The following is a 17,346-nucleotide window of genomic DNA, read 5'->3' as shown; positions in this document are numbered from 1 at the left end:
GCCCGGCTGCAGCTGGAGGCCCAGGCGCTGCTGCTGACTGAGCTGGACCCACAGCTGCAGGGGCTGGTGCGGGGAGCGACGGGCTGGGGGCTCCCGGAGACTGGCAGGTCCCCGGGGGCCGGGCAGGGCAATGCCCCCTGGTGGTAATGGGGGCTGGGCTCCTGGGGCAGGTGTTTCTCTCCACAGAGGAGGTCCAGGAGCCACCCTACCTGGCTCCCCCGCTGGGCTGGGTCCCGCCTGCCCAGCCGCCTCTGGAGCCAGGTCCGGGGGGGCCTGGCCGGTGGGCGAGTCGCCCCGAGCTGGTGGGATTCAGCTTCCCCGCCCGTGGGGACGGAGGAGCTGCTCCCCACCGGCTCTGGGGCCATCTTCAAGGCTTTCCTGAACCACAGCTGGACGCGTTTGGCCATGCTGGAAATGAGGGGAGCAAAGGGGAGCTTGGGGCGCAGCCTGATGAACGAAATCCAGGGGTTCCAGCTCCCCAGAGCGACTGCCCCCAGCCCCCAAATGGCCCCTTGCTTATTGGCTCGGTCTTGCACAGGCACTGCAAGGACCTGAGTCTCCTGCCCATCAACAGCCCCTGCTCGGTCAATCAGGGGAGAGTCTAAGGTGTGGGGGGGTGGAGCGTTCTCCCCAAAGACACCGGCATAGACCTGTTCCAGCCCCACCTCCCCAGTCCCCACAATGGGGGCTGCATCCCCTGCCCCACGGCTCCTGCAAACCACCCCCCGTCCTTCAGCTAGTCTGTTGGGTCACAAGCTGGGGGGGGCAGCAGGGGGAGGTCACAGGAGAGGCAAGAACAGAGCAGAAATGTGGGGGATGGAGGAAAAGGGAAATCAACCAGGAGAAAGCCCCAGTGGCGCTAAGGACGCAGCCCAGGTGAGGAATCACCTTCTGGCCCTTGACTAAGGGCTGGGCCTGCCTGGAACCCAGCCGGCCCCGGGCGGGATCCAACCCCTGGGGGCTCTTACCTTCGTCACAAAGGTGTCGGGATGTGGAACTCACAGAACGCGAACGAACCGTGAGGAGGAGACGCACCAGAGCTAAAGCAACCGGGGGTCTCCAAAGTCCCCTGGGCCCGCCCCCCGCTTTTCTCAGCCTGAGACGTGGGTCCCTCTGTGAGGTCACCACCTCCCCACCTGCCCTTTGCCTTGAAGGGTTTGCATGTGTTCATTTTAAACAGAACGTGCTTTGGAAAGTAGCTGTGCAGAAAGACGCATGCTGTGGCTCCACCCTAGCAACAGCCTGGAAAAGGCCAAGGGGAGGGGGGTGAACTCAACATGTGGAGTGGAGAAGCACAAGCATGTGACAAACAAAGCCATGTACGGAAAGGTTGAATCGGATTGGTTTAGAAGTTTGTGTTATGTAACCTGTAACCATGTGCTATAGAACAGCAAGGGGAGGGGCTCTCGGCTCGAGGGGCTCTGGCTGATTTTAGTGCCAGGGGCTTTCCCTTTGTGCACATTGAATAAAGTATTGAATTGAATTGAAGACCCTTGATTCTGCCCAGCTCCTGACTCTCTGGGAACCACAAAATCCCAACAGCCTTATGTGCTGAGGGCTGCCCAAAGCCCCTGTGAGGTCACTGCCCCCCCACCTCACCCTGCCAGGCAAATGTCCTGCCTCTGGCCATTGGGAAGTTGGAGCCATTCCTAGGGGTCCCTCCCCTCCCTCACTGGGCACCCTGCAGCCAGCGGCTCCAGTAGCCCCATAGGCTGCTCCCTGCCCTACATTGCAGGCTTCTTGCACGAGAACTGTTTCACGCCGGAGTTCTTGCGCCAAAGGTCTCGTGCAAGAGCGCCTCCACCCTGCCATGGGCTTTTGCACAAGAGCGTCCATGGCAGTGTGAACGCTCTCTTGCACAAGAAAGCTCTGCTGGCTATTTTAGCCAGAAAAGTGTCTTGCTGAAGAAGCCCCTGGTGCCCGTCCACGCTGCCTTCTTGCACAACAGCTCTTGCACAAAGGGGGCTTAGTCATCGTGGGGAGAGGAATAACTCCTGTGCAAGAAGCCCTGTTCTCTGATGCTTTACTGCAAATTTACTTGCGCAAGAACACACATAGAGTGTAGACGCGCCACAAGCTGTTGCTCAGGAACACTTGTTCTTGTGCAAAATGCCTGCCGTGTAGACGTGGCCTTGGTGTCACCCAGCACTGGACTTCCTGGCCCAGGAGCAAGAGTTAGAGCCTCCCACCCGCCCCGATGCCTCTCACGGGTTCCTGTCCGGTCCCGGCCCTGGATTTTGCCCTAGCTCATCCCAGCAAGGCCTCTGGGCCTGCACTAGACCCATCGACACGCGGAGAATCCACCACTGCCCTGGAGCGCCTTAAAGGGCCAAACCAGGAAAACTCCTCTCCCCTCCCCAGCCCTGGGGCCCTTACAGGGGTAGACTTGCCACTGGGCACGTGCGAGAGCCAGGCCTGCCAGCAGCTGCAGACCCTCAGCCAGTGGCCACACAATGGCAGCCTGGAGCAGCCAGCTCTCCCCTGCCCAGGAGCCAGCCAGGGGCCTTAGACAGCGCGCACCCTGCTGGACTAGTGTGGAGGTCATGGACCTCATTGAGGTTTGGGGGCAGCCCCCCAACCTCCATGGTCTCCGCTCTAGGCGGAGGAACGCGGCCGTCTACAGGCGCATAGCGGCCGCCATGGCCAGGAAAGGCCACAGGCGCACCCCGGAGCAGGTGCACGTGAAGGTCAAACAGCTGCGGCAGGCGTACGCCAGGGCCACCAGGGGCGGCGCCGCAGGGGCTGCCACCTGCCCCTACTTCCCCGCCCTCGACCGACTCCTGGGGGGCGGGGCGGTCTGTGCCAGCCTGGGAGACAGCGACCTGGGGCCAGAGGGCCCCGACCTGGGCACAGCAGAGGGGCCACCACCAGCTGTCCCGGCACTGGAGTCGGCAGGGTCGTCCAGGGAGGCCCTACCAGGTAAGTGCCAGCACTGTCCCCTGCCCGGGGGGGGAGGCGGGAGGGAGACCAGGGACCGCGCGCGTGGGCCATGCCTCCCACAGATCACGCAGCCACTTGTGCACCTGCGAGCACATGCCCTGCCACCCAGGGGCCGTGGCCCAATAGGCACATGCGTGTGTGGAGAGACCTGACACGTTCCCGACCCCGGGGCGGGACCCTGCAGGATGCTCTCCCTTCACAGGCCCCTTCTACACAGAGTCAGGGGATATCTCCCCCCCCCCGCCCCGGCCACAGTATACACGGCACAGGGGCATGGGTGCAGTCTTGGGGCAGCTCCCAATCCCGGGGAGAGCCAGACATCCTGACCATGGCCTCTGTGCAAGCACATCGGTTCTGACAGTGCAGGGCACGGGTGCCCTCACGTCGCAGGGGCGGGCTGGGCATCGTCCACTGCGTCCCCAGGGAGAACTGACCACTTCTCTTCTTTCTCTACAGCTGCACCAGCTGCTTGTGCAGGGCGCTCCCACACCTGGCAGGAGTACTGGGACCAGCACCTGGGGGTCCTGAGAGCCCTGCACCACACCATTGAGGCCTGGACGCGGGAAGACCTGCAGCTCCGCCGGGAGCAGCTGGCTGAGGACCGAGCCATAAACGCTAACCTGCAGGCCCTGCTGCAGAGCATGCTGCTCCGCGCCGGTCCTGCACCTGCTGCCCCCCCCCGCTACGGGTCCTCCTCCCACTCCTGCCCCCCTCCCACCTCTTCCTCCTCAACCTCCACACCCTCATCCTCAATGTCCACCCCCCCACCTCAACCTCTGCACCCTCCTCCCCATCTCCCCGGGGACGCCGAGGCCTCCTCCCCCGCCATGCTGGGAGGCGGTTGGCCCGGCGAGACCCCCACCCCTGAGCCCTGAGCTTCTCCTTCCCCTTCTTCCCCCTTCCAGCTCCCTCCTCCCAGTTTTCCCCCCCCCTCTCCCACCCTCTTCCTGCCCTCTCCCGCCTCCGTCTCCCCAGAGTTTCATTTCCCCTCCCCGAGTTTTGTTCAATAAAGAGAGTTTCTATTTTTGAAAATACGTGTCTTTTATTTGACATCAGGAAGGGGGGGCTAGGGAAGGGTAAGTGGAAGGATGAGAGGGAGGAGTGGGGCACAAGCCCCCGGTGGGGCAGACCGGGGAGACTGTTAGCGCTCCTCAGGGTGGAAGCGCTTCCGCAGGGCCCCCTGGATCCTGACATCCCCTCGATGGTCCTCCCGGATGGCAGCCTGCAGACAGTGCAGCCAGGCTGCCGGCAACGTGTCCACGAGACGCAGCAGAGTCCCCGGGGGCAGGTCTGGTTCCATGTTGCAGCGTGCCGTGGTGTCCCGAGTAAGGGCAAGCAGAGCACTTAGCGAGGTGGACCAGCAAGCGGAGAAACCTGAGAACTGTCTGTCCAGGATGGGAGTCAGGTCCCTTTAATCACAGACCTCGGCTAGCCTGAGGCAACAGCCCCATACACTAAGTCCGACCCTGATGCCCTGCCGGCACTGGTTCCGGCCAGCCTTACCTTCAATTCAGGGTCCACTCACTGTGGACGTGCTATTTAGAAAAATTCTATTTCGAATTAGTTTTTTTGTCTAGATGTGTTATTTCGAATGAGCATAATTCGAATTAACTAATTCGAAATAAGTGAATTTGAAATAGTGCTGTAGCGTAGACATACCCAGATTTATCTAAACTTTACCCTTCTGACACATTCTGAAGAGTCTTTTTCTTGGAGAGAGACATGTCTTCTGTCTCCCTCAGTATTCTAGAGCAAACTGGCCTAGAGACAAAGGAGGGAAACCCCCAAAATCCCTTTGTCTCAGTTTGAAATCCCTACCTGCATTTCTATTGGCTGAATGCTACCTGGCTAGGTATAGGGACATAGTTAACTCCTTAGTTCCCAGGCTGCTGGTCATCCCTCATGACCATGACAGAAGCCATAAACAGACACTTGTGTGTTAGAACGTATTGGGGTAAGACCCCCCCCTGAGACCAGGAGAGAGACCACTCAGATTAAGAGGGACAAATCCCAGCCTATATGCAGAAGGGAAAAATTCAGCCTGTCCAGCCAGAGGCACATGGTATAATATTTACATGAATTATGGGCATTTTGCAGCTGTGTACAGCACCAGAGCACGTAGGGATCTGACTCATCACAAACAACCAAGAGCCATTGTTTGTGGGATCCGTCACCTGTGATCACAGAGAGCATGTCTGGAGAATGAAACTGAATGCTAATGGCAAGACAATTCTCTATAAAATTGACTCCTGAGCTGATGTCTCTGGCATTTCAGATGGGACTTAAAATCTACACTTTGCTAGGTCTACACTGCAAAGATAAATCGGAAAAAGAAACACCATTTGCAGTACGCAAATTGTGTATCTTTTTCCGCTTTACTGTTAAAAGAGGCTTTTCCAAAATTTGGCATGTCTACATGGTGCCACATTTTGGAAAAAAAGTCCTCTTTTGACACATCCCTCTTCCGCGTAAAACGAGGTTTACAGGGATGGCAAAAGAGCACGTCTGCTTTTTTGAATTTTTTTCTGAAAAAGCAGACACGCTCCTTGGACATGGCATTGATTTCCGGGATACGCCGGTATCCCGGAAAAGTGCTGCAGCCTAGATGTAGCCCTCCAGTCCCTCCCAGAGTAGAAGTCACCTAAAACAGCTGTAACTAGCCCTGGACTTATCTGACCTGCCTGTGCGAGTTCACCACAGAAATAAGTGTTATATCAGAAAATCTTCCAGCAAGTTCTTCTGCCTTTCTCACCAGGCCCATCTTGGCTGCCACACTGCAGCTCAGAAGGTCGCTGGTTGTCTGTGGTTCTTTGATCACATTCACTCTCAATGCAAAGCTCTAGTCTTAGCCTATGGAACTCCTTGCTAGGTGATATTGTAAAGACCAAAACTATAACAGGGTTCAAAAAAGAACTAGAGAAATTCATAGAGGACAGGTCTATGAGCTAGGATGGGAAGGGATGTAACACCATGCTCTGAAGTGTCCCTAGACTCTTTTTGCCAGAAGCTGGGAGTGGATAACAGGGGATGGATCACTTGATGATTGCCTGATCTGTTCATTCCCTCTGAAGCACCTGGCATTGACTCCAATTGAAAACAGAATGGGTACAGGGCTAGGAGCATTGCTCTGCTCTAGTATGGCCATTCTTATGTTCTTAGGACCCTGGGCTTTTGAAAGGGGAACCAGTACAACTCAACATAAGAGACAATACTGAACTATATAGCGCACAAACGTTCCCACCAGAGAGACCTTGAAGAGACTAGCTGCAGATTTAGGGAAATTCAGAGTCCTTCATTACCTGCAAAAGCGATGAGGAGTCCTGTGGCACCTTATAGACTAACTGAAGTAAGGTGCCACAGGACTCCTCATCGCTTTTGCAGATTCAGACTAACACGGCTACCCCTCTGATACTTCATTACCTGGTCACCATGGATTATTTTTCCGGGTGTATAGAGACAATGTAATTGAAAGGCACATTGCGGTGTTATCGAGACACTGAAGTGCATTTTTGCTCACTTGGTATTCCAGAGCAACCAGTGACAGACAATGGACCACAGTTCACTGCAGCAACATTTGTCATTCCGAACAAACTGTTATCCCAAGCTCCCCACATTACCCCAAGCAAATGGAGAGGCTGAAGGAGCTGTATAGGGAACCAAGAAAACCCGATAGCAGGAAGATCCATTCCTTGCTCTTCTCAGTTACAGAGCCACACCCATAGCAGCTGCTGAAAACAGTCCAGCACAGCTCCTGATGGGAAGACAATTCAGAATCCTAGAATCCTAGGGCTGGACAAGACCTCAGGAGTCATCGAGTCTAACCCCCTGCCCAGAGCAGGACCGACCCAACTAAATCAACCAGTCCAACTTTGGAAAAGAATTGCTCTCCAAAGGAAAGGGACCAGACACGAAGATGCCAAATAAGATAAAAAAGTTAAACCTCCAGAGCCACATGCGGCTTTTCAGAAGTTAATATGAGGCTCCTTGCATAGGTACCAAATCCAGGGCTGGAGCTATAGGTGCCAACTTTCCACTGAGCCGGAGGGTGCTCGCTGTTCAACCCCAGCTCTGCCCTAGGCCCTTTCCCCCCAGGATCCTGCCACTTCCGACTGAGCCTGTCACACCCACGCTTCTCCCCGCCAGTGTCTCCCACTGAGCGAGAGCGGATCCCAGTGGGCAGGAGGAAAAGGAGAAGGAGGCGCTGACCGGTGGGGCTGCCAGTGGGCGGGATGTGGTGAGAGCTGTTTGGGGAGCTGATCAGGGCTGGTGACATAGAACTGTAGCTCTTTGGCAATGGGCGCTGGTACATTCTGGCTCCTTCTCAGGTTTAGGCTGGACACCCCTGGGCTACACTGACATACTGTAATGGCACTAGGGGCGGGGTATTGCAAAATGGGACCCTACCCCACCCTAAGTTATCTTGGGGGGACAGGAAGCAGCCCACCCCTCACTATCCGCTACACAGAGAAGCAGGCTGGGGAAGCGGAGGGACACTAGTAACTCCAGGAGATTTCTTGCCCCAATTTACCTAGAGAGGCTACACCAGCAGGGCCTTGCCTACGGGGCCCCGAGAACACTCTGGGATTGGGCTACTGCCCTGTTACCAGCTATCCTCCCTCTTGAGGGACCTCACAGCTGCTCCTGCATCCCGAAGGCCGAACCTGAACACTGTAGACTATGGCAAAGGGGCTTCCAGATCACCTTGTCCCCTCACCACACAGCACCCCCTCCCCAGCTGCTGTCCACATGTCGGCGTCTGTGAGCTGCAGCGCTCCTGCCTGGCTACTGGACAGCTTTCCAATCAGTAACATGGGCGGGGCTATCTGGGGTTGTGCTTTTATCCACATCTGACATGTAAAGAAGAGCACACACAAAAAGCCAACACAAACACAACAGATTTCTCTCTGCCTGGAACAACCTGGCAAGGGGTGAGAATTTGTGAGCAAGTTTAAGGGTGCACTAAGCAGCTGAAAGATTTTAAAACATGCTAAAGCAATCGTCACACTCTAGCTGATACCTGCATGGGAAACATACTGAATGATTGACTCTGAATGTACATGTTGCAGTGCTTTGTGCTTTGGAGGACAAGATTAAAAGTCAAAATGATCTGGGCTAACGGGAGTAACGGTCTGAAGTAAATAGGATGAAATTCAATTAAACACAGGAATAAATTGCCTAGGGAGCTAGCGTGGTTGAGGAATCTCCCTCACTGAAGACTTTTTAGAGTGGGTTAGAGAAACGCTTGTCAGGAAAGGTTTCGATAATACCTAGTCCTGCCATGTGTGCAGAGAACTGGACGAGATGCTCTCCCAAGGTCCCTTCCAGTCCTGCGTCTCTGCGGTTCTATACAAACCAACACACCTTCAGCAGTCACACTCTCTTCTCTGGGATGCTGAAATTCGGTGCTGTGGTTGCTCACCCCAGAAGGGGGTGTGCTGAGGTGATATTTCATCCACTGGGTTATGGCTTCCCTTGATGCTTTCCCACCTCTGTTGGGAGGGGGCACAGTGGAGAGCTGATCTTAGTAACACTCACTTATCTCCTGTGTCCCTTCCCCTCACTCACCTGCTCTCTCCATACCAATTATCTCAGCAGCCTCCCGCCTCTTTTCTCTTTTTGCACTAGCCTCACATCTCCCCCCCAACAGAGCCTGGTTTGGAAGGTGAATGCTGGTGATTGCCCACGCTGATGAATGCCTGGTGACTGCCCCAGCCGAGTACTCACCAGTCAGTGGGTGCTCAGCCCCTGTAGCCAAGAGTCAATGGAAAAGGAAAGAAATCGAGAAAAGAAAAACCCTTCCTCCTCTGAGCTCCGGCCTGCTGTGAGGTGGGGCTGCCTTTGTCCAGGCCGTACACGGCTAACACAGGGCCCTTCCCCAGGACAGGACCAGGCAAACCTCTGCAGAGCCAGTTGCAGTCATCTGCCTGGCTCAGGGGCTGCTGGACGCCCCCAAGGCCGGGGCAGTCACAGCTCCCTGCACGGCGGGTCTCAAGGCAGCGTGTGGGGGGATGTTTCTGGGACAGCTCAGCCCGCCCTGCTGCCCACTTGCTCCCCCTTGCGGGGTCTCTGCCTGTCTCCTGCTCCCACACAGCACGGCCCTGATCCTCCAGCCCCTGGCAACCCCGTCTCTGCTGTTGGGTTCGCTCCCTCTGCAGGGCCCTGTCCAGCTGGGCCTGTTGCTATATCACAGTGGGACCCTGGCCCCTCACCAACCCTCGGCCCACCCCCACTGACCCTGGCTCCCCCTCCGCATCGCTGACCTTTACCTCACACCTCTCACTAACCCTCGCTACACACGCCTCACTGATCCTGGCTCACCCCCCACGAACCCTTTCGCCACCCTCCTCACTGAACCCCTCCCCTCACCTCTCCTCACCCCACCTCCTGACTGGCCCGGGCCCTCCTGCCCCACTGCCTCGCCCCCATTCACTGACATATGCCCCCTCACTAACCCTCACCCGCTCTCCTCAGCACCCCATGACCCACGCCCCTCACCAAGCCTGGCCCATCCCCCCACTATTCCTGGCTACATCCGCGGGCCCCACTCTCACTGTGCTGCCTCTTTTCTGCAGCCTTGCGAGAGTCTCTGGGCTCCACAGACCCTGCCCAGCCCGCGCACCCCGCACAGGGGCCGAGGGAAAGGTTCAGAGCCAGAGACTCCTAGGCCAAGGGGGCTGCGGGCCGCTCGTCAGCCCCATGGGCTTGGTTCCTAGCTGTGCACAGTTGCTCGTATCTCTGTTAAAACACAGATTGTTTGCTTGCACCAGTTTACAAAGTGCCCAGCTTGCGCTGAATCCGTGACCTGTCCCGTTCCGTATTTACACTCCCCGGTTGTGTCATCTGCAAACGTTCTCAGCGACGAGCTCTGCTTTCAGCCCCAGCGACGGGGCCGGCGGGTCTGTGTGGGCCCACAGAGCGGCTGGCCAGCCCTCTGGAAATGCCAGTGGGGGCTGAGAGGGAGCTGCGATTTGGGATGGTAACGTGTCCTTGTCCCCCAGTGATGGCCAGAGCCGGAGAAGGGCTGTGTCTGGGGACAGCACGTGTCATGGTTGGTTGTGAGCACAGCAGGGCAAAAGCTCTCCCTGGCCGTGTGGTGCACAGCACCAAGCACAGCAGGGCGGGTTTGGCTGGCACAGCGCAGGCTGAGCGGGGAGCTGACTGCTCTGTAGGACCCCATCAGGGAACCCCGGGGAGGGAGAGGAACCAGTGAAGCCAAAGGACAGTGTTGGCACAAGAGCTACTGGGGATAAACTAGCCAGGAATCACGTTAGGCTGGAAATGAGAAGGGGGGTCGGGACCAGCCTCCTAACGGGGGAGGGGAGAACAGCCTCACGCGCGTGAAGATGGCGCTTGGTAAGCGTGTGACGGGGATTGTATGACGTGTCCTCCCAGCCTGATGCCCCGTGTTCCCAAAGAAACCAGCCCAGGGTGGCTGGGAAACACCTCCAGGAGTCACTGACAGACGTTAAACAAAAGCTAAACTTATTGTGCTGTAAAATCGTACATGCAGCTAGATAAACCCTGGAAAGACCCTCCCCAAACCATCGCCCCCACTCTCCTGCCCCCAGCAGCAATGCACCCAGGAGTCCCGGCTCCCAGGACACAGCTATGCTGTGCCTGATGGGTGGGGATGGAGGAGAGCAGGTTGCCCACGGGGCTACTCAAAGCCAGAGCAAAGGGAAAAGGCCACTCACCCCACAGCCAGGCCAGGAGGATGGGGATCCTTGTGTACCCAGCTCCAGAGCAGGCAGCTGAACTCCTGCCACGGGGGCGTCCAGCTGGGAGCAGGCAGTGCCCAGGAAACCCCATGCCCCACAGCAGAGGTTGCGGGGCAGCGTAGCCAGGCACTAGTGCAGGCGATGGCCCTAGCGAGAGAGGCAGGCTGAGCTCGGTGTGACGGTCACAGGCTGGGAGGTGGGGGAGATGGGGCAGGCACCCAAGGGGGCAGGGTGTGTGACAGGCCTCTCATTGCTGAGACCCCTCCCTCTGCACCCCCTAGCACTGCCCCAATGGGCGTGTGCAATGGAGACCACAGAGGGGAAGTGACCCACGTGCCCAGCGCTGTGGCCTTATTTATATCACTGGATTGTGAAATCCGTGTTCTGGGAACATGCTGAGCAAACAAACTCCTCTTGGAACAGCTGGCTCTGGGACACATGGGGCAGGAGGGGCAGTTCCTGGAACAGGTTTGCAGGGACTCAGTAGAAACGACCCACGGAGCGCTGGTGGACTCGGGACAGGCACCCAGGTTTGGCTGAGGGGACGAGGATCAGGTGCCCGGGTTTGGCTGAGGGGGCGAGGACCAGCCGATGCCGTTAAAGCCAGGCTGATGGCCGTGAGGACACCCTGACTCCAGCTGAAGGCTGTGGGTCTATGCCCACCTAAAACTTCGGTCAACCCAGCTATATTGCATCGGTGTGTGTGAAAAATCCAGAGCGCTGGGGACGTGGTGAGGCCGACCTATGTCCTGGTGTAGCCAGCAGAAGGTGAACAGAAACATTCTCCCATTGACCTGGATAGCATCGCTTGGAGGGGGGATTAACTACAGTGACAGCAAAGCCCCTTCCATTGCTGCAGGGTCTGTATTACAACACTCCAGCGGCACAGTCCTGCACGTGTAGGGTCGACACAGCCCTTGTCTGCCCAGGGCAGGGGCATCACTGCATCGGCCTCACCCTGGGGGGCACCCCATGTACCTAGAGCACAATCACACCTGAGCTTATACCCAAGACCTGTTTCCATGTCACTATCTCGGCAAATCCCAGAGAACACGGCTTCCTTGCGGAGCGAGGGCCCAGTGGCCCAGTCCCGGCTAGCCCCGATGCTCTCTGGGGGATGTGGGTCTATGCCCACCCTTGGGGATCTCAGTGGACCATGGAGGCGTTTGGCGCCTGTGTGATCGCCGGCTGCGGAGCAGCTTTCGTTGGTAAACGCGCTTCATCATCCACTGGTCTGTTCCAAGGGAGCCGCCGCTGGAACCGAGAGCTGGCGGGGGGGGGGGGGGGGGACGCTGGGTTCAGCTACCAAGACCTCAAGCTGATATTGTCTTGCCCCAGCCCAGGGAGCAGCTGAGCTAGGTGACGAGAACCGAGAGCTCCCCACTGTGGACAAGGCCTAAGATGAGTGTTGCCCCCGAGCTGAGGCGTGTCGCTGCCAGGGCGTGGGGCTGTGCAGACGTGTTGGCTCTCACCCCCCGAGCCTGTGCCAAAGCCCGGAGCAGGCAACGCTCTGGCAACTCGCCCTGCACCAGGCGTGAGGCTCCCTGGCCATGCCGTGCCCAGCTCACACACACTCACAGGGCTCCGGGTGGCCAGCACGAGGGTTTGCAGCTGGGCTAGGTAATGTCGAACTGGCCGAAGAGGAGCCCCCAGTGGTGACTCTCCCGGTATCAAGGAGATATGAGGCTAGGCCTGTCCTGGAGTGGGGGGTGGGGGGTTCACACATTTATTCCCTCGTGGGAGCAAGGAGAGTGGGGGGGCAGAGCCAGGTTTACAATGGCACCGTGGAGCTGAGCCCATGCTCAGAAGGGCCTCCATCCTGCTCTGCTTGCACTGTGCCCTGAAGCCCTGTCAGCCCACTGGCTCCTCTCCCTGGCCATCCACCACGTACTCTCAGCCTGCCTGCTGGTCAGCTGAGGGCTCCTCTCTGTCTCCCAGCCTCGCCCGCCAGCTTCTCTCTGCCTGCTGGTGGGATGCCAGCTCGGAGCAGTCTCTACATCTGACCACCTGTGGGGCCCACCTGTCTCGCTGGAGCTGAGCCCATGATCCTCATGCCACCTCCTGGCTGCTGTGACCAAGGCTGCTGGAACTGAGCCTGGGATCCCCCGGCTGCACCCCGGGCTTAGCTCTGCCATCTTTCTCGATTGCAGAGTTATGGAGAGAAACCAGCTGCCACCTGCAGGGCGAGCCCAGCCCCAGCGCCCGACAGACGGACAGAGGGACGCAGGGACACGGCTGCCGGAGCCCGGGGGGTTCGGCCATTGCAGCTGGGCGCGTCTCGTTGCATTAACCCCAGCGGCCCTGGCCATCGTTGTGGGGCTGGGCAGGGCCCCGGCTCGCAGGCTGCTGAGGGGCTGGTACCAGGGCGCGCTTGGGGGAGGTTGCTGGCACCACTGGTTCACAGCCTGCCTGTGCCCACAGATCCAAGGGCAGAGCAGGTGCCTCCTCCTCTCCCGTGTGGGCCGAGCAGTGTCCAGGGCCCAGCTGCAGGCATGGGGGTCATGCCGGGAACAAGCCTCACTGGAGATCGGGGGCGGGGGGCAGAGGGCTCTGGTGGCTCTAGCCCACTCCCAGGCTCCAGCGCAGCCCCAGCACCCAGCCAGCGCCCTCCCTGCGCCCAGGAGTCCTGGTGCCCCTCAGCCAGCCGGGCGAGGGACGTCCCCTCCACGTCCTGGGGAGAGAAAATGGGAGGGGGCTCAGCTATGCACAGTGCAACCCCCAGCCCTACTCCCCCCCTTATCCCCGCTAGGGGCACCCAGCCCCCTGTCCTGCCACCTCTGATCCCACTGCCCCAGCACCTGCCCCATTATCCCCAGAGCCCCCGATGTGCCCCACAGCCATCCTGGGTGTGTGCAACTGTGCAAGCCCCTCCCCCCATTATCCCCCCAGCGCCCCCTGCTGGCCCCTGCTGGGTGGGTGCTCCCCTCACCCCCAGCACTGAGCCCCCCTCACCAGGCTCCTGGGGCAGGAGGCAGCAGCACAGGATCACCTCAGTGCTCGTAGGTCACCATGTCATAGTGCACGGGGGGCAGTGTCTGGAAGAGAGGCAGGAGGGGTCAGTTCAGGCTGCACTGCCCATGGCCAGGCCCATCCCTCTGCCTGGGAGCTGCTGCGCCCCCCCCCCCCAGCCCCCCAACCGGGGTTAGCAACTCCCATCGCAGAGTCCCTGCAGGTGGGCTGCCCCACATACTCAGCCCCACGGCAGCATGTCCCCAGGTGCTCAGCCCCACGGCAGCATGTCCCCCAGGTGCTCAGCCCCACGGCAGCATGTCTCCCAAGTGCTCAGCCCCATGGCAGCAGGGTCCCCCAGGTGCTCAGCCCCATGGAGGCAAGGCCCCCAGGTGCTCAGCCCCACGGCAGCATGTCCCCTAGGTGCTCAGCCCCATGGAGGCAAGGCCCCCAGGTGCTCAGCCCCATGGCAGCAGGGTCCCCCAGGTGCTCAGCCCCATGGCAGCAGGGTCCCCCAGGTGCTCAGCCCCATGGCAGCATGTCCCCCAGGTGCTCAGCCCCATGGAGGCAAGGCCCCCAGGTGCTCAGCCCCATGGCAGCATGTCCCCTAGGTGCTCAGCCCCATGGAGGCAAGGCCCCCAGGTGCTTAGCCCCATGGCAGCAGGGTCCACCCGGTGCTCAGCCTCACCCTGGGGTGCCGGGACAGGGTCAGTTCTGGCTTTAGTAGGGGAAACCCAGGGCCCCTGCCTCACTGCTCCCCCTCCCCCTGGTCATCCAGGCCTGAACCCCCCACTGCAGCCAGGGCCGGGGTGCAGCACCTACCTTGGAGGTGCAGAACTGGCCAATGTCAGCATCTGAGAGAGAGATGGGGGGTTAGATTGAATCACATGGGCAGGTCCCACAGTTTCCCACCCTCTTCCCCCTCCAGCCAGACACCCCTAACCTCTCCATCCCTGGGGAGCCCCAGTCCGGGGAGCCCCCAGACTCCCCCACCTATAGCTCCACTGGGGGGTCCTTCCCCCACCAGCGCTCCCCGGCCCTTGCAGCGGCAGGCCCAGCGCTGCACATGGACACGGTGCCCCCGTCAGCCTATGGAGGTGCACTGCCGGGACCCCCAGACGGGGTGGGGGTGGACGGTCACAGTGAGGGAGGGGGCCCCGTCTCCATCAGGCGGGGACAGTGAGAGCTGCCAGATGAAAAGGACCCAGCTCGTGTTGCCCCCCCGCCCCCCACCGGCATGGGGGAGCCTGGCAGGCCCTCACAGTGCAGCTGCCCCTCGGTGTGCCCGCCACTGCCAGGGCCCCCGTGACGATCGCCAACACCAGCCGCAGCGTCATGGCCAGGGCCTCCCGTGCCCGGCTGCCTGTGCAGGACAAACACAGCCGGCTCAGCGCATGCCACCCCCGACCCCCCGGCCCTGCCACCCACTGCACCCCCGCAGCATGGCCCAGCCCGCACCCAAGCTCGGCCAGGGGATCAGAGGGCCGTGGGACGGGGGAGCAGGCTGCAGAGGGGACCCAGCTGTCAGGGACATCGGAACCCTCCCGCGCAGTTCGGTTGTGCCCCCAAAATCCCCCCGCCCTGATCCCTGCTGCAAGGGAAGCCCAGGGGCACCGTGCCAGGGGGACTCCTCCCCGGGGCCCACCTACCTGGGTCTTCGCCAGGACGACACAACTGGAAGAAAGAGGGAGAACGTCACTAGGAACCGCGCAGGCCCCCCCTGCCCCCACCACGCTGCGGCTGTGCCGGCACCCGCTGCCAGACGACCTCCATCTAGGCAGGGGCTGGCCAGCGCCCAGAGGGCTCCGATATGCACCCTGAGCCCCCGCCCTTCTGTCTGTCCCCATTATCCCTGGGCTCCGGGCATTGCACCGTGGCTGCAGAGGGATGAGGAGTAACGGTAGTTTGAACTAGGAAGCCTAGTTCCAAGTACCTAGTTCGTGCCCCGTGTAGCCGCGCTGCACAGGGTTCGAACCAGCGGGGTTTTAAAAATGGCGGCTCCCCGCTTATGCAAATGAAGCCCGGGAAATTCAAATCGAACTAGGAGGGTAGTGTAGACATACCCTCAGAGGCTTGGCCTGAGCCAGCTGGGCTCACCACTAGAGGGCAACACCAGCACACGCAATGGGATGGGGGGTTAGCCTCCCACTGCACAGAGGGCCATGGGGCCTAGCAGTTAGCGCAGGAGGGCTGGGAACCAGGTTTCATCCCCAGCTCTGGGAGGGGAGTGAGACCTAGTGGTTAGAGTGGGGGGTGGCTGCCAGGATGCCTGGGTTCTGTCCCTGGCTCTGGCAGTGGCCGTGTTGTGCAGGGACTTTGCACCTGTTTCCTCCCCCATCCTGGGTCATCGGCAGGGATTAGCCCTCCCCAGGCCAGGACAGACCCTCAGGGAGCTCGGGGGCTGAGAACAGCCCTAGTGCTGGGTGCGGGTACCTGGGCTGGCGACGGCGGCTCCGTCCTGGGCACCTGCAGCAAAAGGAACGGTCACAGTAAAGGGAGGAGGGGGCCAGAGGGGCCAGGGCTGCAACTGGCTCTGGGAAGGAGCCAGACACCAGCAGAGGGTGTGAAGGGAATCCCTGAACTCCAGCCCCTGCCCCCTTCTCTCCTGCCCCCTTCCAGCTGCGCAGAGACCTGGGCAAGAACAAGGGCCAACAAGCAACCTGCCTGCTGGCTAGCTGGGCGGCCCATAATGCCAGCCCGCCCCTCCCCTAATCCCAGCCCCCCAGCTGGGCACCAGACCGCTCCTCTAATCCCAGCCCCCCAGCTGGGCACCAGACCGCTCCTCTAATCCCAGCCCCCCAGCTGGGCACCAGACCGCTCCTCTAATCCCAGCCCCCCAGCTGGGCACCAGACCGCTCCTCTAATCCCAGCCCCCCAGCTGGGCACCAGACCGCTCCTCTAATCCCAGCCCCCCAGCTGGGCACCAGACCGCTCCTCTAATCCCAGCCCCCCAGCTGGGTACCAGACCGCTCCCCTAATCCCAGCCCCCCAGCTGGGCACCAGACCGCTCCTCTAATCCCAGCCCCCCAGCTGGGCACCAGACCGCTCCTCTAATCCCAGCCCCCCAGCTGGGCACCAGACCGCTCCTCTAATCCCAGCCCCCCAGATGGGCACCAGACCGCTCCTCTAATCCCAGCCCCCAAGCCACTGGCAGCACCAGTCATGAGCAGAGTTTGGGAAGGGCCCGCAGAGCCTCTGACCCTGCTTGTGAAAACCCAGCCAGCCCAGGCTGTCACTGTCCTGCCAGGTTCTCTGGCACCATGGGGTGCTCCAGGAACCGGGGCTGTTCTGGGCTGTGCCGGCCCAGCCAGCTCCCCTAGACACAGTGATGGGGGGCAGGGAGTCCCTGCCCTGCAGGAGGGGTGTGACGGAGGCTGCTGCCCACACATGCCAGCTGCCCCGGAGCCCCTTCTGCTCAGCACAGCCCCATGTTCCTGCCCCAGCAGTGGGGTCCGGCTGCTCTGGGTGGGGCAGGTCTGGGCCTTAGGGCCTCACCGGTCACACGCAGCGTCCTGGAGAGGCTCAGGTTGTCACTCCTGTGCTGGTACCAGCAGGAGAAATTCCCAGCGTCCCCCGGGCCGGAGACGCGACGGGTGAGGTGGTAGGTGAATGGCCCGGGGCTGAACACTTGGCTGGCAGCCTCCCGCCCGTCCTTGCAGAAGATAAAGCGGGTCACAGGGGACGCTCCAGGGACCAGACACCTCATGGTAACAATGACCCCAGGGACGGGTTCAGAGAG

At 60.2% G+C, this 17,346-nt stretch overlaps 1 protein-coding gene and 1 long non-coding RNA gene across 10 annotated transcripts in view; one reads left to right on the top strand and one right to left on the bottom strand.

The window, feature by feature from the left end:
- The window catches only part of LOC142823330 (maestro heat-like repeat-containing protein family member 7), a 200,137-nt gene that overhangs the window by 59,695 nt on the left and 123,096 nt on the right, over positions 1-17,346 (bottom strand). The window contains exons 1-2 of one of the 9 annotated variants that reach the window (XM_089769963.1): positions 10,635-11,728; positions 210-408 (exon numbers count right to left, since the gene is read on the bottom strand). The exons of 2 other annotated variants lie outside the window; for them this stretch is intronic. Coding sequence is in view for 3 of the 7 variants with exons in the window: in XM_089769960.1 (XP_089626086.1) it covers positions 10,635-10,749 (115 nt within the window). In the remaining 4 variants the exon portion in view is untranslated. Of the gene's footprint in view, positions 1-209; positions 409-10,634; positions 11,736-17,346 lie in introns of those variants that run through there. 6 more of the 9 variants (XM_089769961.1, XM_089769957.1, XM_089769955.1 and 3 more) reach the window with 6 other exon arrangements.
- LOC149523193 (uncharacterized) lies at positions 2,791-4,229 on the top strand. Its single transcript, XR_016347116.1, has 3 exons — positions 2,791-2,919; positions 3,397-4,059; positions 4,096-4,229. It is a non-coding gene; the product is annotated as an uncharacterized LOC149523193 (long non-coding RNA).

This window comes from Pelodiscus sinensis, chromosome 18, assembly GCF_052426305.1.
Source record: "Pelodiscus sinensis isolate ZL-2025 chromosome 18, ASM5242630v1, whole genome shotgun sequence".
Taxonomy (NCBI): Eukaryota; Metazoa; Chordata; order Testudines; family Trionychidae; genus Pelodiscus; species Pelodiscus sinensis.
This window is presented reverse-complemented; position numbering and strand designations above follow the sequence as displayed.